This window comes from Meriones unguiculatus, chromosome 2 (assembly GCF_030254825.1).
Source record: "Meriones unguiculatus strain TT.TT164.6M chromosome 2, Bangor_MerUng_6.1, whole genome shotgun sequence".
In the NCBI taxonomy this organism is placed as follows: Eukaryota; Metazoa; Chordata; class Mammalia; order Rodentia; family Muridae; genus Meriones; species Meriones unguiculatus.
Window position 1 is genome coordinate 3,939,267 of NC_083350.1, and position 13,385 is coordinate 3,952,651.

General features: G+C 40.2%; 1 protein-coding gene across 7 annotated transcripts in view; it reads right to left on the reverse strand.

The window, feature by feature from the left end:
• The window catches only part of Neto1 (neuropilin and tolloid like 1), a 125,767-nt gene that overhangs the window by 36,589 nt on the left and 75,793 nt on the right, over positions 1-13,385 (reverse strand). For 5 of the 7 annotated variants that reach the window (XM_060376962.1, XM_060376961.1, XM_060376960.1 and 2 more), the window contains 3 exons: positions 11,258-11,299; positions 11,014-11,141; positions 1,442-1,670 (listed from right to left, as the gene is read on the reverse strand). The exons of 1 other annotated variant lie outside the window; for it this stretch is intronic. In XM_060376962.1, the coding sequence (XP_060232945.1) occupies positions 1,442-1,670; positions 11,014-11,141; positions 11,258-11,299 (399 nt within the window). Of the gene's footprint in view, positions 1-1,441; positions 1,671-11,013; positions 11,142-11,257; positions 11,300-13,385 lie in introns of those variants that run through there. One more of the 7 variants, XM_060376967.1, reaches the window with a different exon arrangement.

Genomic DNA, 13,385 nt, shown 5'->3' on the forward strand with positions numbered 1-13,385 from the left:
ACAATGTCATGGTTATTTCCAGCCCATCAATAGGAATAGTACCTGAGAATTTCCTTTCTGTAGTGGGAACACGTACTATTCCTGTCTTAGCATTTCACAAGAGAACCAAAGATCAGGCTGACTACTTGCGACAGCTCTGTAATGCGTACACACTTCAAACTACCTTGCTAACCTGGCAACTGAATAAGGTGTTGTGTAAACAGGACATTGATGAAATAACTAAGATGTTAGATCTCATAGTAACTGCACTCCACAACACATATAAATTGTAATTAGTACTTTAAAATGCAGACTCTTAAAGGCCTTATCAAGGGCACACTGCAAGAAAAGTGACTGAGCTATACGGCACAAGCCACCAAAAAGCCCACTAAGAATTCCTTTATATTCTAATCTAGGAAATAGGAGTTTCTTAGTGCCTAACTGAAATAAAGATGCAGGACCTCCAGCATTTCAGCCGAGCACTGAGATGGCGACGGACACTGTACCACACATAAACAACCCACAGCAGGGCAGGGTCGCTAACTCTCTTGAAGTCCCTGGCACTATTTAGACAGACCAAGTAACATTCAGGGAGTTTGGTTTACAGAATTCCCCAGCTGGTTAATTAGAAAGGAATTTAAAGCCAAAAGCATTTGTGTGTTTTATAAAATAATCACCTAAAAATTTTAACAACTGCGAACTTAAAAGCCTTCGGCCTTGTGATGTTTATAAGAGATGTCTTAGAAGGCTCCAAATTCTTTTTCCTATTTAAACAAATATGCACACCTTGGAAATATAACACTCTTCCCCTTTAAATCTGAATTTCCTGTGTTTTATTTGCTTATTTTTGTGAACCATGAAATGGCCAAGGTTCTCTAGGAATGTCCTAATATATCTGTTGATGCAGCTCATTGTTTATTGAATGGCAATTTCCAAAGAGGGAAACACAAACCTCTGTGCTTTGCAGTAACTTTATATAATATGTGACTTAGAGATCTTCTGACTTTTCCCCTAATTCTCTGTCTTCCCACGAAGCTCTCTCTCCCCTTACTTTAATTGTGGCTCTGGATTTGCAAGCTTGTTCAGATTAAATCAGACTGCAAAAGAAGCTTACAAAAGCCAACGTATCACAAATTTTATGCAGTTTTGAGAAATGACATTTAAACTCAAGCTTTATCAAAAGCCTCAGCAGAGCCTCCATACCCTCGAGAAGAGCTAAAGCGAAGACAAACAAAATCCATCGTTTCCCAGTGGAAGGGCATGTACTTGACTAAGCAAGGCTAAGAGGCATGTACGGAAGAATGTATGACTCTCACTTGTCACTGCATCAAAACTAGGGGAAAGGAGCCTCAGTGTGTCAAGAGCTTATTAGGAACAGCCTGCTTGGCCCGCATTAACAGCCGAGGCTCCTTGCAGCTCGGGACACTTCTGAAGGGCAGACAGTCAGGCAAGGGGACCTTACGTTCTTGAAAGGATGTGAAGAGCATCTGGAACCTGCTGTTCCGGCTGCCCTCGTCTGCCCACATGCGGATCACGCCCAGGCCCGTTCGCAGCATCACGTCATTGGCCACCGTGCTGCAGAACTTGGCCTTCAAGTCCTCCACGGAGCTGCTTCCGTCATACACTGCCACAAAGTTCCGTTTGCACTCATTTGAATTCTGCATCTCATAGTCCAAGAAACGTAAGTAAATCTGTGAAACAAAGACAAAACAGACTGTGCATTTCAAAGACGTGGAGCAGAGTAGGGCTTCCTTCTTTTTTGTTAGGTTTCACAAGACAGCCTTGATTGCAATCAGCCCCATTATTCCCTCTCGCGGACCGCAGGCAGACAAACTGGAGCAAAGCAAATTGTCTTTAATATTTTTTTCAAGTGTTATTATGCTGTTAAAAAAAAAAAAACAAAAAAAACCTTAAACATGCCATTTCCTTTAGCTAAGTATTTTTTATTTTGACCAAACGATCCTGTGATATATCTAAAATCAGCTGTTAGCTTTCAAAACTTACACACTGTTTGCTTTGGTCAGTGAAGTGGTCCTAAATACTTGTTTACGCACTACTGTTCAAGTGCCCTGGTTGCTTTGTTTTGAGATATATCCATATACATCTCTATATATGAATGATTTACATTAAGACTAAAGGAAAACAAAACTGATATTGAAAGATGGCTTTTGCTTTCAGTCTGCTGAGATTACACTGATTCAGCTTTGAGGTGGAGCATATCAAAGCACTTTTTAAAAAGCCAGTCTACCCATTTTCTTCATGCTTGAAGTAAGTCCACTTAGCCAAATCCACACAAATAGAAGTTAACATTTAATGGATACAGTGTACGGTGACAATTAACCTTTAAATGCTCCCAACAACAACTACTTAGGCTCACAGTATAAACTGCAAGTGGGAGCTGAGACCGACTCCCTTATGCATACTCCTTCCTCGAGGACACACTGCTTCTGACACACTGGTTCTTGGTGAGGAATCACGGGAAAGTCCCGCTGTGTATTCAGAGTTGTAAGTGTCGGAAACCAGCAAGAATCAGAACACAGAGAATGTGTCTGCTCATTCATCCACCCATTCAGCGATATCCACAGCATGGCCTCCTCGTCAGTCACAGCCATTTGCACATTTGCACATTAAAGGCATTGCAATAGTGAGCAACGGAATGAACTATTGCAAATGTGTGTTAATTACATCATCACACTAGTGTAGACTGTGAAACTAGAGGAATCATACAGAGTAAAAGTAAGTGAAAGAAATTAGTGAGGGTGCGACAAGAATAGAATCTTCATAAATCTCCCCTCCTTTAGACATAAAATTGTTTGTTTACATTTTGTTTTTAATCTTGCATATCTATGGCTACTTTATTTAAATTTAATTTACTTCATCCAGCATGCGTACAAACTAAAGGTATACATTTATCTTAAGTTCACTTCCACCTTTCTGTGAAATTTATGGAAAAAAAAAACTTTTCCCCAGATCTGAAAATCTTTATTCTAATTTTAAATTTTCAGTATTTCAGCTAGAAAAATATATATTAATTTCTTTCAATGTTATTTTAACATAAGCATTGGTCCTTATGTTTTTTTCTCACAAATGAATTGTATGCACTGTTCCCTGAAACAGGATATTTTGACAGTCTCCCAAACAGCCTATGTGTCTGTCAGGTTCAGTTTCTGCAACATGGTTCAAGTCCCAACCCCAGCCATATTTAACATATATAGGTAAAAATCAATGATACTCTGCCTTCAGCCAAAATCTTCACCTCGGGCACAGTAGAACCATTGAGAATTCTTGCTCTGGAAAATTTCTTCTTTTCCCTTCCAGCATTGTGTGTGTGTGTGTGTGTGTGTGTGTGTGTGTGTGTGTGTGTTGTTTCCCAATACACCAAGCTCTACGCTCCAGGAACAGACTTTTCACTTGAAGGCATGGGATGGCATTATCTGTAGCACCTTCTTCCAGATGTGTCAAGCGCGAGCTCAGTTGCCCCATTCCTGAGGAACTGCTTCCACTTGGCTGACTCGCTAGCTTCAGCAGCATTGTTCTTTACAGACACCACCTCAACTAGAATCTGCACACTTTCAGCTGAAGTTCCTACAGTGCTTTCTCTCTACTCAACTTACTAGGACTCCCATTGTCTTTATTAATCTCATTTGCTCTGCATTCATCACACATTTATTGGCTATCCATAAATCTAACTGTTTTAAGTGCTATAAATAATAATTATACACACATTCTACTATCAATACTAAGAATTATTCAGAATAACTCTCCAAACAAATTATGACACAGCTCTAGAAGTGTCTAATGAATAAGACAACATACTGTAGACCCATGTGAACTGGAAATGATCTGTAGTGGCACACAGCAGGTCTTCCTGGCATAATCTTGAGAAGGAAGAGCAGACAGAGAGAAATATGAGGAAATGGATGGAACTGAGCAATTATGGAGAGCTGGAGTTTCGCTCTGATTTTCATGCAACAAAGTGGATTGGTGAGGCTCCCACCCTTGCTCAAAGAAGCTTCCTCTTGCTGTGGAGAAAGGACAGCCCATAAAATAGTGCTGTCCAAAGTGCTAAATGTCCCTGCAAGTGCTTAGTCATTGATAGGACTATTGTGCTGCTATGTGTCCTGCTCCAGGCTCAGGAGGCGTCTCAGAACAGGGACAGGAGAGCCTCAGAGATGAAGGCTGAGAGAAGTGAAGTGCTGTTCTCTGCGTGTGACAAGGATACTGGATACATGCACTCTTGGCAGTGGTTGCCTGCATGTGATCTCTGCAAGATCCAGTCAATTAAGAACATCCAGTGTCGATATGGGGAGCTGAGACTCTGAAAACCCAGCCCCAGGAGCAGAGCTGCGCTGCCCTCTTGGGAAGAGACAGTCCCTCCTCTTCAGATATGTGACATGTGGCCACACTTGAACCTCAGTCGATGGCCCAACGCCCAGTCACACACATGCAGCTTGACCTGGACTTAGAAGGTTAAAGAAACAAAGAGAGAGAGAGAAAGAAAGAAAGAAAGAAAGAAAGAAAGAAAGAAAGAAAGAAAGGAAGGAAGGAAGGAAGGAAGGAAGGACAGGAAGGAAGGTAGGAAGAAAGAAAGAATGAAAGAAAGAAAAAATAAAGAAAGTGAAGCATGGATATGTTCAAATTGTACCTATACCTGTATGGGATTTTCAAACAATAAGTAAATTTAGTAAAAAAAACCAAAAAAACAAAAAAACATAAATCTGAAAAATGATAAATCTTCCAAATTTTTGCTCTGTGCGATACGGTGTCTATTTCATACTCACACAGACTGTTTTTGAAAGAGCACATTTTTTCATATGATCTTTTCTAGAAAACTGGAGCCAGGAATGAAGCCACAACACTTAAAAAAATCAAATCGATGTGAGTGCATAAAGTAAGAAACATAAGCTCTGCGTTTTAGATTCTTTTCATCGTGCTACTCTGCTGTCTCTTGAGTAAAAGTCAGCAAGCTTAAAGTTCTAGGAAAATTATGCTGGAATCTGCAGATTATTGTAAGATAAAAACTGTCAGATGTAATGAAAAGTCAGAATAGACTTACATTCTAAACTACGATAAGCCCCGCCCAGTTTATCACCTCTTAAAGGAACATGTCAACCCAATAGAGAGACACACAGTTTTGCCAGCCAGGCAAACATCCACCGGAGTAGGCAGCGCAGCGCATCTGCTTTTTGATGACACCCAATAACCCTGGATACCAGCTGTTTTACAGAGGTTAACAAAAAAGAAAATCTATGCTCCCAGAAATGAAAATACTCAGTGAAAATAAGTAAGCAAGAGGAAAAAACTTTTCCTTTGACACTTTCAAGTCCAAATATTTCAGTGATAAAATATGCCTGGACACTTTTCCAGTTTTTGTACTGCAAGCAGAAACAAAGTTTGGAGTAATAATTTATCATTACAAAAAAGTCTGGGTGGCGTATTGGCAATAACTCGACCCCAAATTATTATTTTTTTCACAGTTCCCTACACAGTAACAGATTAGTGCAAAACTGTTAAAGAGAGGGAGAACTGGGATTTAGAAAAGTCAAGACATTTTTTGAAGTGACACAGGTGTTTTAACATTGCATAGGTGTAGACTTTGGATCTGCCTGATGCCAACATCTTTAGTATCTTTACGGCAACCTATGCAGTCTTACAGACGTTTTAGAAAATGTTCATGCAATGTACTCCAGAAGTAAATATTAACAAAAAAGCTGCTGAAATCCCAAAGATGTCAACAATTTCCATTTTCTTAAAAAGGCTCAGAAACATGTTGATATAGAAATCAATGAAAATCAGAAAATAAATATGCACTTTGAAATAAATGACTACTTAAAAAAACACATAAACACTAGGGCTACTTAGTTCTGAAGTGGTGCAATAGGAAATCAGCTTGCATGCTTGGCTCAAGCTTTGACATTCGGCACTGTGTGCATGTTTGTCTTACCCGTCCTGAGTGGGGTATCCCAGAAGCAGAAAGACACACACTTACAAGTGGATATAAGATAAACACACTGAAATCTGTAAGCCTAAAGAAACTAAGCAAGACTGAGAACCCTGGGTAAGATGTTCAATCATTGTACAGAAAGACAAATAGGATGGACATCAGAAGAGGGAGAAAACAGGGATTATGACAGGAGCCTGCCACAGAGGGACTCTGAAAGTTTCTACCCAGCAGATGCTGAGAATGATAGCCAAACTTTGGGAAGAGTTCAGGGAATCTTATGAAAGAAGGGAGAGATAGTAAGACCTGGAGAGGGCAGGAGCTCCACAAGGAAAGCAACAGAACCAAAAAATCTGGGCACAGGGGCTTTTTCTGAGCCTGATACACCAACCAAGAACCATTCATTGAAATAACCTAGATCCCCTGCTCAGTTGTAGTCCATGGCAGCTTAGTAGCCAAGTGGGTTCCCTAATAATGAGAACGGGGACTGTCTCTAACATGAACTCAGTGGCTGGCTCTTTGATCATCTCCTCCTGGTGGGGAAAAAGCCTTTCCAGCCCATAGAGGAGGACAATGCAGCCAGTCCTGATGAGACCTGATAGGCTAGGGTCAGATAGAAGGGGAGGAGGACCTCCCCTGTCAGTGGACATGGAGAATGGAGAGAGGCATGGGAGAAGAAGAGGGAGGGAGGGTGGGATTAGGTGGGAATGAGGGAGGGGGATACAGCTGGGATACAAGTGAATAAACTGTAATTAATATAAAAATAAAAATTTTATAATAATAATAGTAAAAACATGCAAATTCAGTTCCCAGCTCCCACCACCGGTGGCTCATAACTATGACTATGTCCATTTCTAGGCAGTCTAATTCCTTCTTCTAGCGTCTGGGAGCTCCTGAACTCACATGAGGATTCAGATGCCCCCCCCACACACACACTCAAAAATATATAATTAATAATAAAAATATTCATAAACTCACAAAACAAACCAAGCAAACACTGAGCATCTGCTGTATCTATGCATTCGATTCTTTTGAAAAGGGCTCACTTCATACAACAAGCTTGGATTTAGGTCAAGTTTACACAGTGATTTTCTAAGCATACCAACAGCTTAATATGAAGTAGTCCCATCTTTAAGAGTTTTAAGACAGTCAGTATGACTGGAATCAGTATACAAGATTTGTGACACAAAGACTCATTTCAGGTAACAAATGAAAAAATGAAAAAGAAGAACTCTCTACTACCTCTGTGAAAGCACAGAGAAAATGATAAACAGAATAATATATAACTCTGGTGAAACAGTCAGATCCAAATCTCTTCTCAGTGAATCATTTTGATGCATTCTCCTTTTTAATCAATCACAAAGGGTTGGAACTGACAGGATGATTCACTGAACAAGACATGGGAGACTTCAGAACATATAAACTATTTCTGGTAGTATCTGTTTTCCAAATTTCACTAATACGGGAGGTGGCGCGATGTTTATATGCAAAGCATGTAAATTTAGCTGAACTTGCTAAGTAATGCATTACAAAAAGATTTTAAAACTATCAGCTCTGAAGCTCCTCACCTCATGTCATAATGGTATGAAAAAGCAAGTGCTGAGACAATTATGTGAGCCTCAACAGAAAGCTTTACTAAAGTCAACTTAGCCCTCGTGGAATTCAGGAATTCAGGTTGAATGCCTAATTATGGTTTTCCCCCTGTTGGCCCTTCTCTAGACAAGGTGTATAACTGGGCAAACCAGTACCTTTTCCACCTCCTTTGTTGTCTACAATCTCCAGGTACAGTCTACACACAGAAGTGTGTTTGTATCCCCCATAGCCAACTCAAAAAGACCTCTACTGTTTTGACCCTTCCATTTGTAAATGGCCCTGTCATGGATGTTTTTCCATAGTTAGTTCTCTGGTTTTCCTGGGGAAGGCAGACTGATCATGTTTCTAATTAAAGGGGTCATATATTAATAAAGAAAATATTGGTACAAATACTATTTGTCAAAGGCTAAGCAACAACATGCAGATGTATTTAAAATGCACACTAGAGCAGAGTCATGAGATACCATTCAAATATTCACGGTGAGCCGTTTCAAGCTTGACTTGTCCTTTGATAGTTAATTCTCACAAATCACTAGGATATCTACAAAAATAGGGAGCCCACATGGGCTTGTTTCTTGATTTTCTCCACAGCATTCAGTTCAATTTCCTGTCTTCTCAACCTTCAATTGAACAGAAAAGGGCTGTCACAAAAGAACCATCTTGGTTCAGCTCTGCAGGAGCATCGCCATTAGGTCGCAGACTGCCAGATTCTGTGACAGGCAGGTGCACTAGGCATTGTTGTTCTGGAACTCTACAAAAGGCAGCACACTTGGCAGCTGCAGGGAGGAGGCGTGTGTTGACATGCCACTGTAAGGCTGGAGAGAGGAGGTGCTGCTGAGGAGAGCAAGGTGCTCTGCCCACAGCTCTGTTTATAAAGCTGCCTTTGAAAACAGTTTCATTCATAACGGTGAGGAAAAACAAGCACTTTCTGAGAACCCACAAATTGTGTATGAGATAAGCTCAGCTCTCTCATCATCCAGGCGAGTATTTATGACTTTATATTACAAATGCCAGTTTCTTAAAAACTCCTTTCAGTATAAAGTTTGGAACCCAGGGCCTCCCACGGGCTAGACGAGTGCTGTGCAGCCAGGTGGCATTCACAGCCCCTTCTCCTTTTCATGGTGAGAATGTGTCTCACTTACTTCTCCAGCCCAGCTGTGAAAACTCACTGTATATATACTATATTAATACAATATGATATGTTAATATATAAATATATTAGTATTATATATACATACACACAAACACACACACATATATTTATATCAGGTACACACACACATATAAATATATATGTATGTATATATGTATGTATATTAGGTGTGGAAAGACCGAAGAAGTTCTTCTTGAAGGGCTGGCTCCCTTCATGTTCTAAAACTTGCCTTACTTTTCCCTCAGCCTGAGTATCCCACCACCTAGTTCTGTGGCTTCTTTTAAAATATTTTCTAATATTCTAATATTTTCTTCACTGGCAGCCAGAAAAGAGTAAGTTCAGTCATGGACTCACTGTCTTCTCCCTGCTTAGGCTTCTGGTCATGTTACTCCACCTTTTATCTTTGTATATAATGCTCTAAAATGCAAATACAGTCACATTCCCTTTCTGCTCATCGTTCTTGATATCCCTAAGCACCTGGGTAAAGTTTCCATTTTCTGGAAAGACCTACAGAGCCCCTGGCTAACACACATGCCTCCCTGCACACCCATTGGCTCATTGATCACATGTTACTGCTTTAACTCCTGACAGGTTTGCTGTCTCCTCTGCACACATGGTCTCTGAAGCACTCTGTTGTCGGGAGCACCCTTCCACCTGTCTGGTTGCCGGAGTCCTTTTCTCATGGCATTCTAACTAGGCCCTGGCTGCTCCTGTGCTTTCTCTTTATGCGGTCTTTTCTTTCATTCTTTTCTTATCAAGAAGGATCAGCTTGGATAGTTTCTTTTTTCTTTTCTTTTCTTCTCCTTTCTCTTTCTTTGTGTGTATGTGTATGTATGTGTCTTTAATTTCACAGAAAGGATTTCTCTTTGTAATAGAGTCCTGGCTGTTCTAGACTTGCTTTTTAGACCAAGCTGGCCTCAAACTCACAGAGATCCAACTACCTCTGCCTTCTGAGTGCTGGGGTTTATGTGGGCCACCATGCCAGGTTTGGATAGTCTCTTTACATATATGTTTAAGTACTAAATATAGAAGACATGAAGAATGACTCTAGAGTAGTGTGTGTGTGTGTGTGTGTGTGTGTGTGTGTGTGTGTGTGTGAGAGAGAGAGAGAGAGAGAGAGAGAGAGTGCATGCATATGGTGGTATGGAAGCCAGAGCTCAGGTTTAGAAATTGTTTCTTTTGCCTCATCCATACTTTTTTGGAGGCAAGGTATCTCATAGACCTGGGCCTCACCAAGTATGCTAGGACAGCTGGACTCTAAGCCCCAGGGTCTGTTTTTCTCCATATCCCAGCTCTGGAAATATGAGCTCACATCACTGCATCAAATTCTCTTCATATTGGCTCTAGAGATCAAACTCAGGTCCATATATTTTCAAGAAAATAATTGTATTCATTAATCCATCTTTTCATCATGCTTACCCTCCACTGTACTTTTCTTACTGGACAACAGTGCTCTGATTTACAGAATCACTAAAGCAATTAATTAAGCAAGGAATTGAATTTAATGAATAGTCATTATTAATCAAGTAAATCAGTAATATTATAACTATCCTATACATAAGAATGAGAGTAAGAAGATTAAAAAGAAAACAAGCAATAGTTTCTTATAGGGCAATTCCTTTTGGTATTTTTGAAGACTGACCCGTAAGGATAAATGAACTCTTCTCTGTTCTAAAAGGTCTCTTCAAACTACTTGAAGAGTAGTTATAACTGCATGTTATAGTCACTTGATGGATACAGCAGTTGAAACATCAGATTGTGTTTCTAGCACTTAAAATCACAGTGTCCAACATTAAGTCTTGAATGCTTGTGCCTTGAAAAAATATTAAACAGTAGGTAATATCACCCCACACTTCTCATAACAATCACAAGAATATTAGTAGGCAGTTACAGAACTGTCCTCTTCATAGTTGTGCAAACTTTTTCCTGATGCCTGTCAACATCTATCCTTCCACGCTAGTATTTTACATACTAGAGATAAGATTTCATAGACCCTACGCATATCTTCCTCAGAGGTAACTCTGATTAGAAACTGCATGCACTCTCACGGGGGGTACTTGTGTAAAATTGCTCCTGACTAGACTCTGCCTGGCCTGGGATCTAAGTCTCAGAGAGGTGGACTTGCTTCAGGGTCTCTTGTTCTTCTCTGTACAACCTGCTGACCAGTTCCCATACTGCAGTTCATGCTGGAAAGTCAGGTTAAAGAGGTGTACACAAGTCTCATTTCCAAACAAAGGGGCTCCTAGCTACAGCATATGCCACACACGCCCCAGTGCTACCAGGTAATGTGAGAACTAGGTACTTCTCAAGCCCACTGTTGGGAGGGGGTTCCAGCTCGGCGACTGACCTTGGATCGTGGCGGGGCCCGGATGTACCACTTGCAATCCACGGCTTCACTGGCAGAAGCTTTGCCCTCCTTCAGAATCTGAACGGACTCCACAATTCCTTCAGGGCCGCCCATCTCAAACTCACACGCTAAATAATAAGATGCCAAACACACACAAAGATGGACCTTGAGTAACACACCCAGAGTGTACTTCATGGCAGAAAACAAAGATCTCTGCATAGTGCTAAATTTCTGTGTTACCAACCTGGCAATGGTTTCAAAACTCCAAGGTCCTTAAAGTCAGGATCTTAAAAATTGAGAAAAAGACAGTTAGTTCTAGTCCACATATATTCCTTACAATTACATTGAGTAATAGTCCATCATATTATCCAGGAAGTAGCCTGCATATGCATGGTAATGAAATTAAAAGTACATGATAACATTAAGTCAGAAACTTCAAGTATATGTCAATAAGACCATATATGGCCACTGGCCTATTCTCATTACAAAGGGAGCTGTCTGACACCATCAGCACCATCGCTGTATCTTATACTCAAACTCATGATATGTTTCCCACAGTAGATCCACAGGTGAGACATTGTGTCACTCCCACATAATGCAGATATAGTCTATGTTCTAGTTCAAAGGTTTCTGCAGGTTGTTGAAGCACATGCTTGCCTGAGCTTTCAGCAGCGCGGAGTTCCTGTATCAAAGTGAAAACAATCCTTCTGGTTGAAAAAGTGGTCCTGTTTCCCTGTCATCTCTGGTCCATACCATGCTGACGTTTGTAGTATTCCTCGATTCTTTACTTTGTAAACTTAACAACCCCTTTTTCCTACCTATCTTGTTCTCTGTGAGCCTGTTCTCATGAGACACTCCATTTTTGCTTGTTTGCATGCTTCCTGGGAAATTTGACTGGTTGTAAATTTTGTAAGTATCCTTGCTAAAAGACAAACATGATGCCTCATTCCGATTTCCTGGGTTTGATTGTAAAGTAGGAACACAGTCCATGCTGTGAGCCTGAAGACGGCATCTGAGAATATTGCCCCCATGAATACACAAGGCATTTGTAGTTTTCTTGTTACCTTGGAGATCTTCTAAAATCATATGCAGTGGACCCTTCATTGTTGAGAGGCCCTGGATCATAACATGCCCACTCTGGTGACAACTGAATGAAACACAAGTCAATGAGGACCATTTCTATGATTAGAAACAGTGTATGTCCACAGAGCCTGGCCTGCTTGAATTGAATTTCCTCTTACCCACTGTGAAGTCGCCAGTGGCAATGATAGATGGTTTGAGATATTGTGGGAGGTAATTTAAGATTGAGTGTGGAATTTGGAATATTATTTCTATAATAAAACTTGTGCTGGGTAAAAATCTTACAGAGTCTGAAATATTTTTGTAAATGTTGCTCAAAAGTGACCTTGAATTACAGTACAAAATGTCATTGTTCGTTGTGGCAAAACTTAGGTGCATATGCTAAGACAGTATGAGCTTTTCTGGCTTCTGTGTGTAGCTGCACTTCATCTTGTGCCCTCGTAAGTGAGCATGCTACTCTTGCGTGTGCAGGCTTGTGTCAGTGGATTTCATTGTTTGTCATCTTTCAGTTAAATATTTATGTGAACTTGTCTGTTGGCCATATGAGATGTAGTGTTAACCATGGCATTTCCCAAAAGCATCAACTATTTTCACTCTGTTTACTATAAATACTACTGGAATTTATGTATACTCAGTGAATCACAGCCCCCCCACCAAAAAAAAAACCAAACCAAACAAAACAAAACAAAAACATTTTAACCAATTGACTGTTGTTCTTTTAATTTTATAAAATAGTATAAAATTTTCTTGAAAAACACAGGGCATAGTGCATACACATCATTTACATTAAACTATTTACCAGTGCAGACTTGTTTTCTTTCTTCAACATCAAAGAACAACTCATTATTCATCCAATAAATATATTTTAAGTGCTTGCTGTATGTAATAAAAGAACTACATTTTATGTAAAATTATTCATGCTGTTACCATTAAGCAGTCGAAAGGCGTAGAGAGGATTCAATCACATTTTTCTGGAAAAAGCAAGATTTGAGTAGGCTGAGGTTGTACACACCTGTAATCCAGCACTCTAGAATCAGAGGCTGGAGACTGATGCCGACTTCAAGGACACCATTATATGTACAAGACATTATGTGTACAAGTTTTGGTCTATACAGTGAGGCCTTGCCTCAAATGTTAATAACTAGAGTAAAGTCATTATGCTTATGGCAGCGTCTCAGCTGAAGCACGTTTGTTTGGAGGGCATAAAGCCATGAGTTTACTTCTCAGCAGCACCATCAAAAATCATTCACATCTAAAACCAAGATTTCCACCTCACAAATACAGATTTTTCC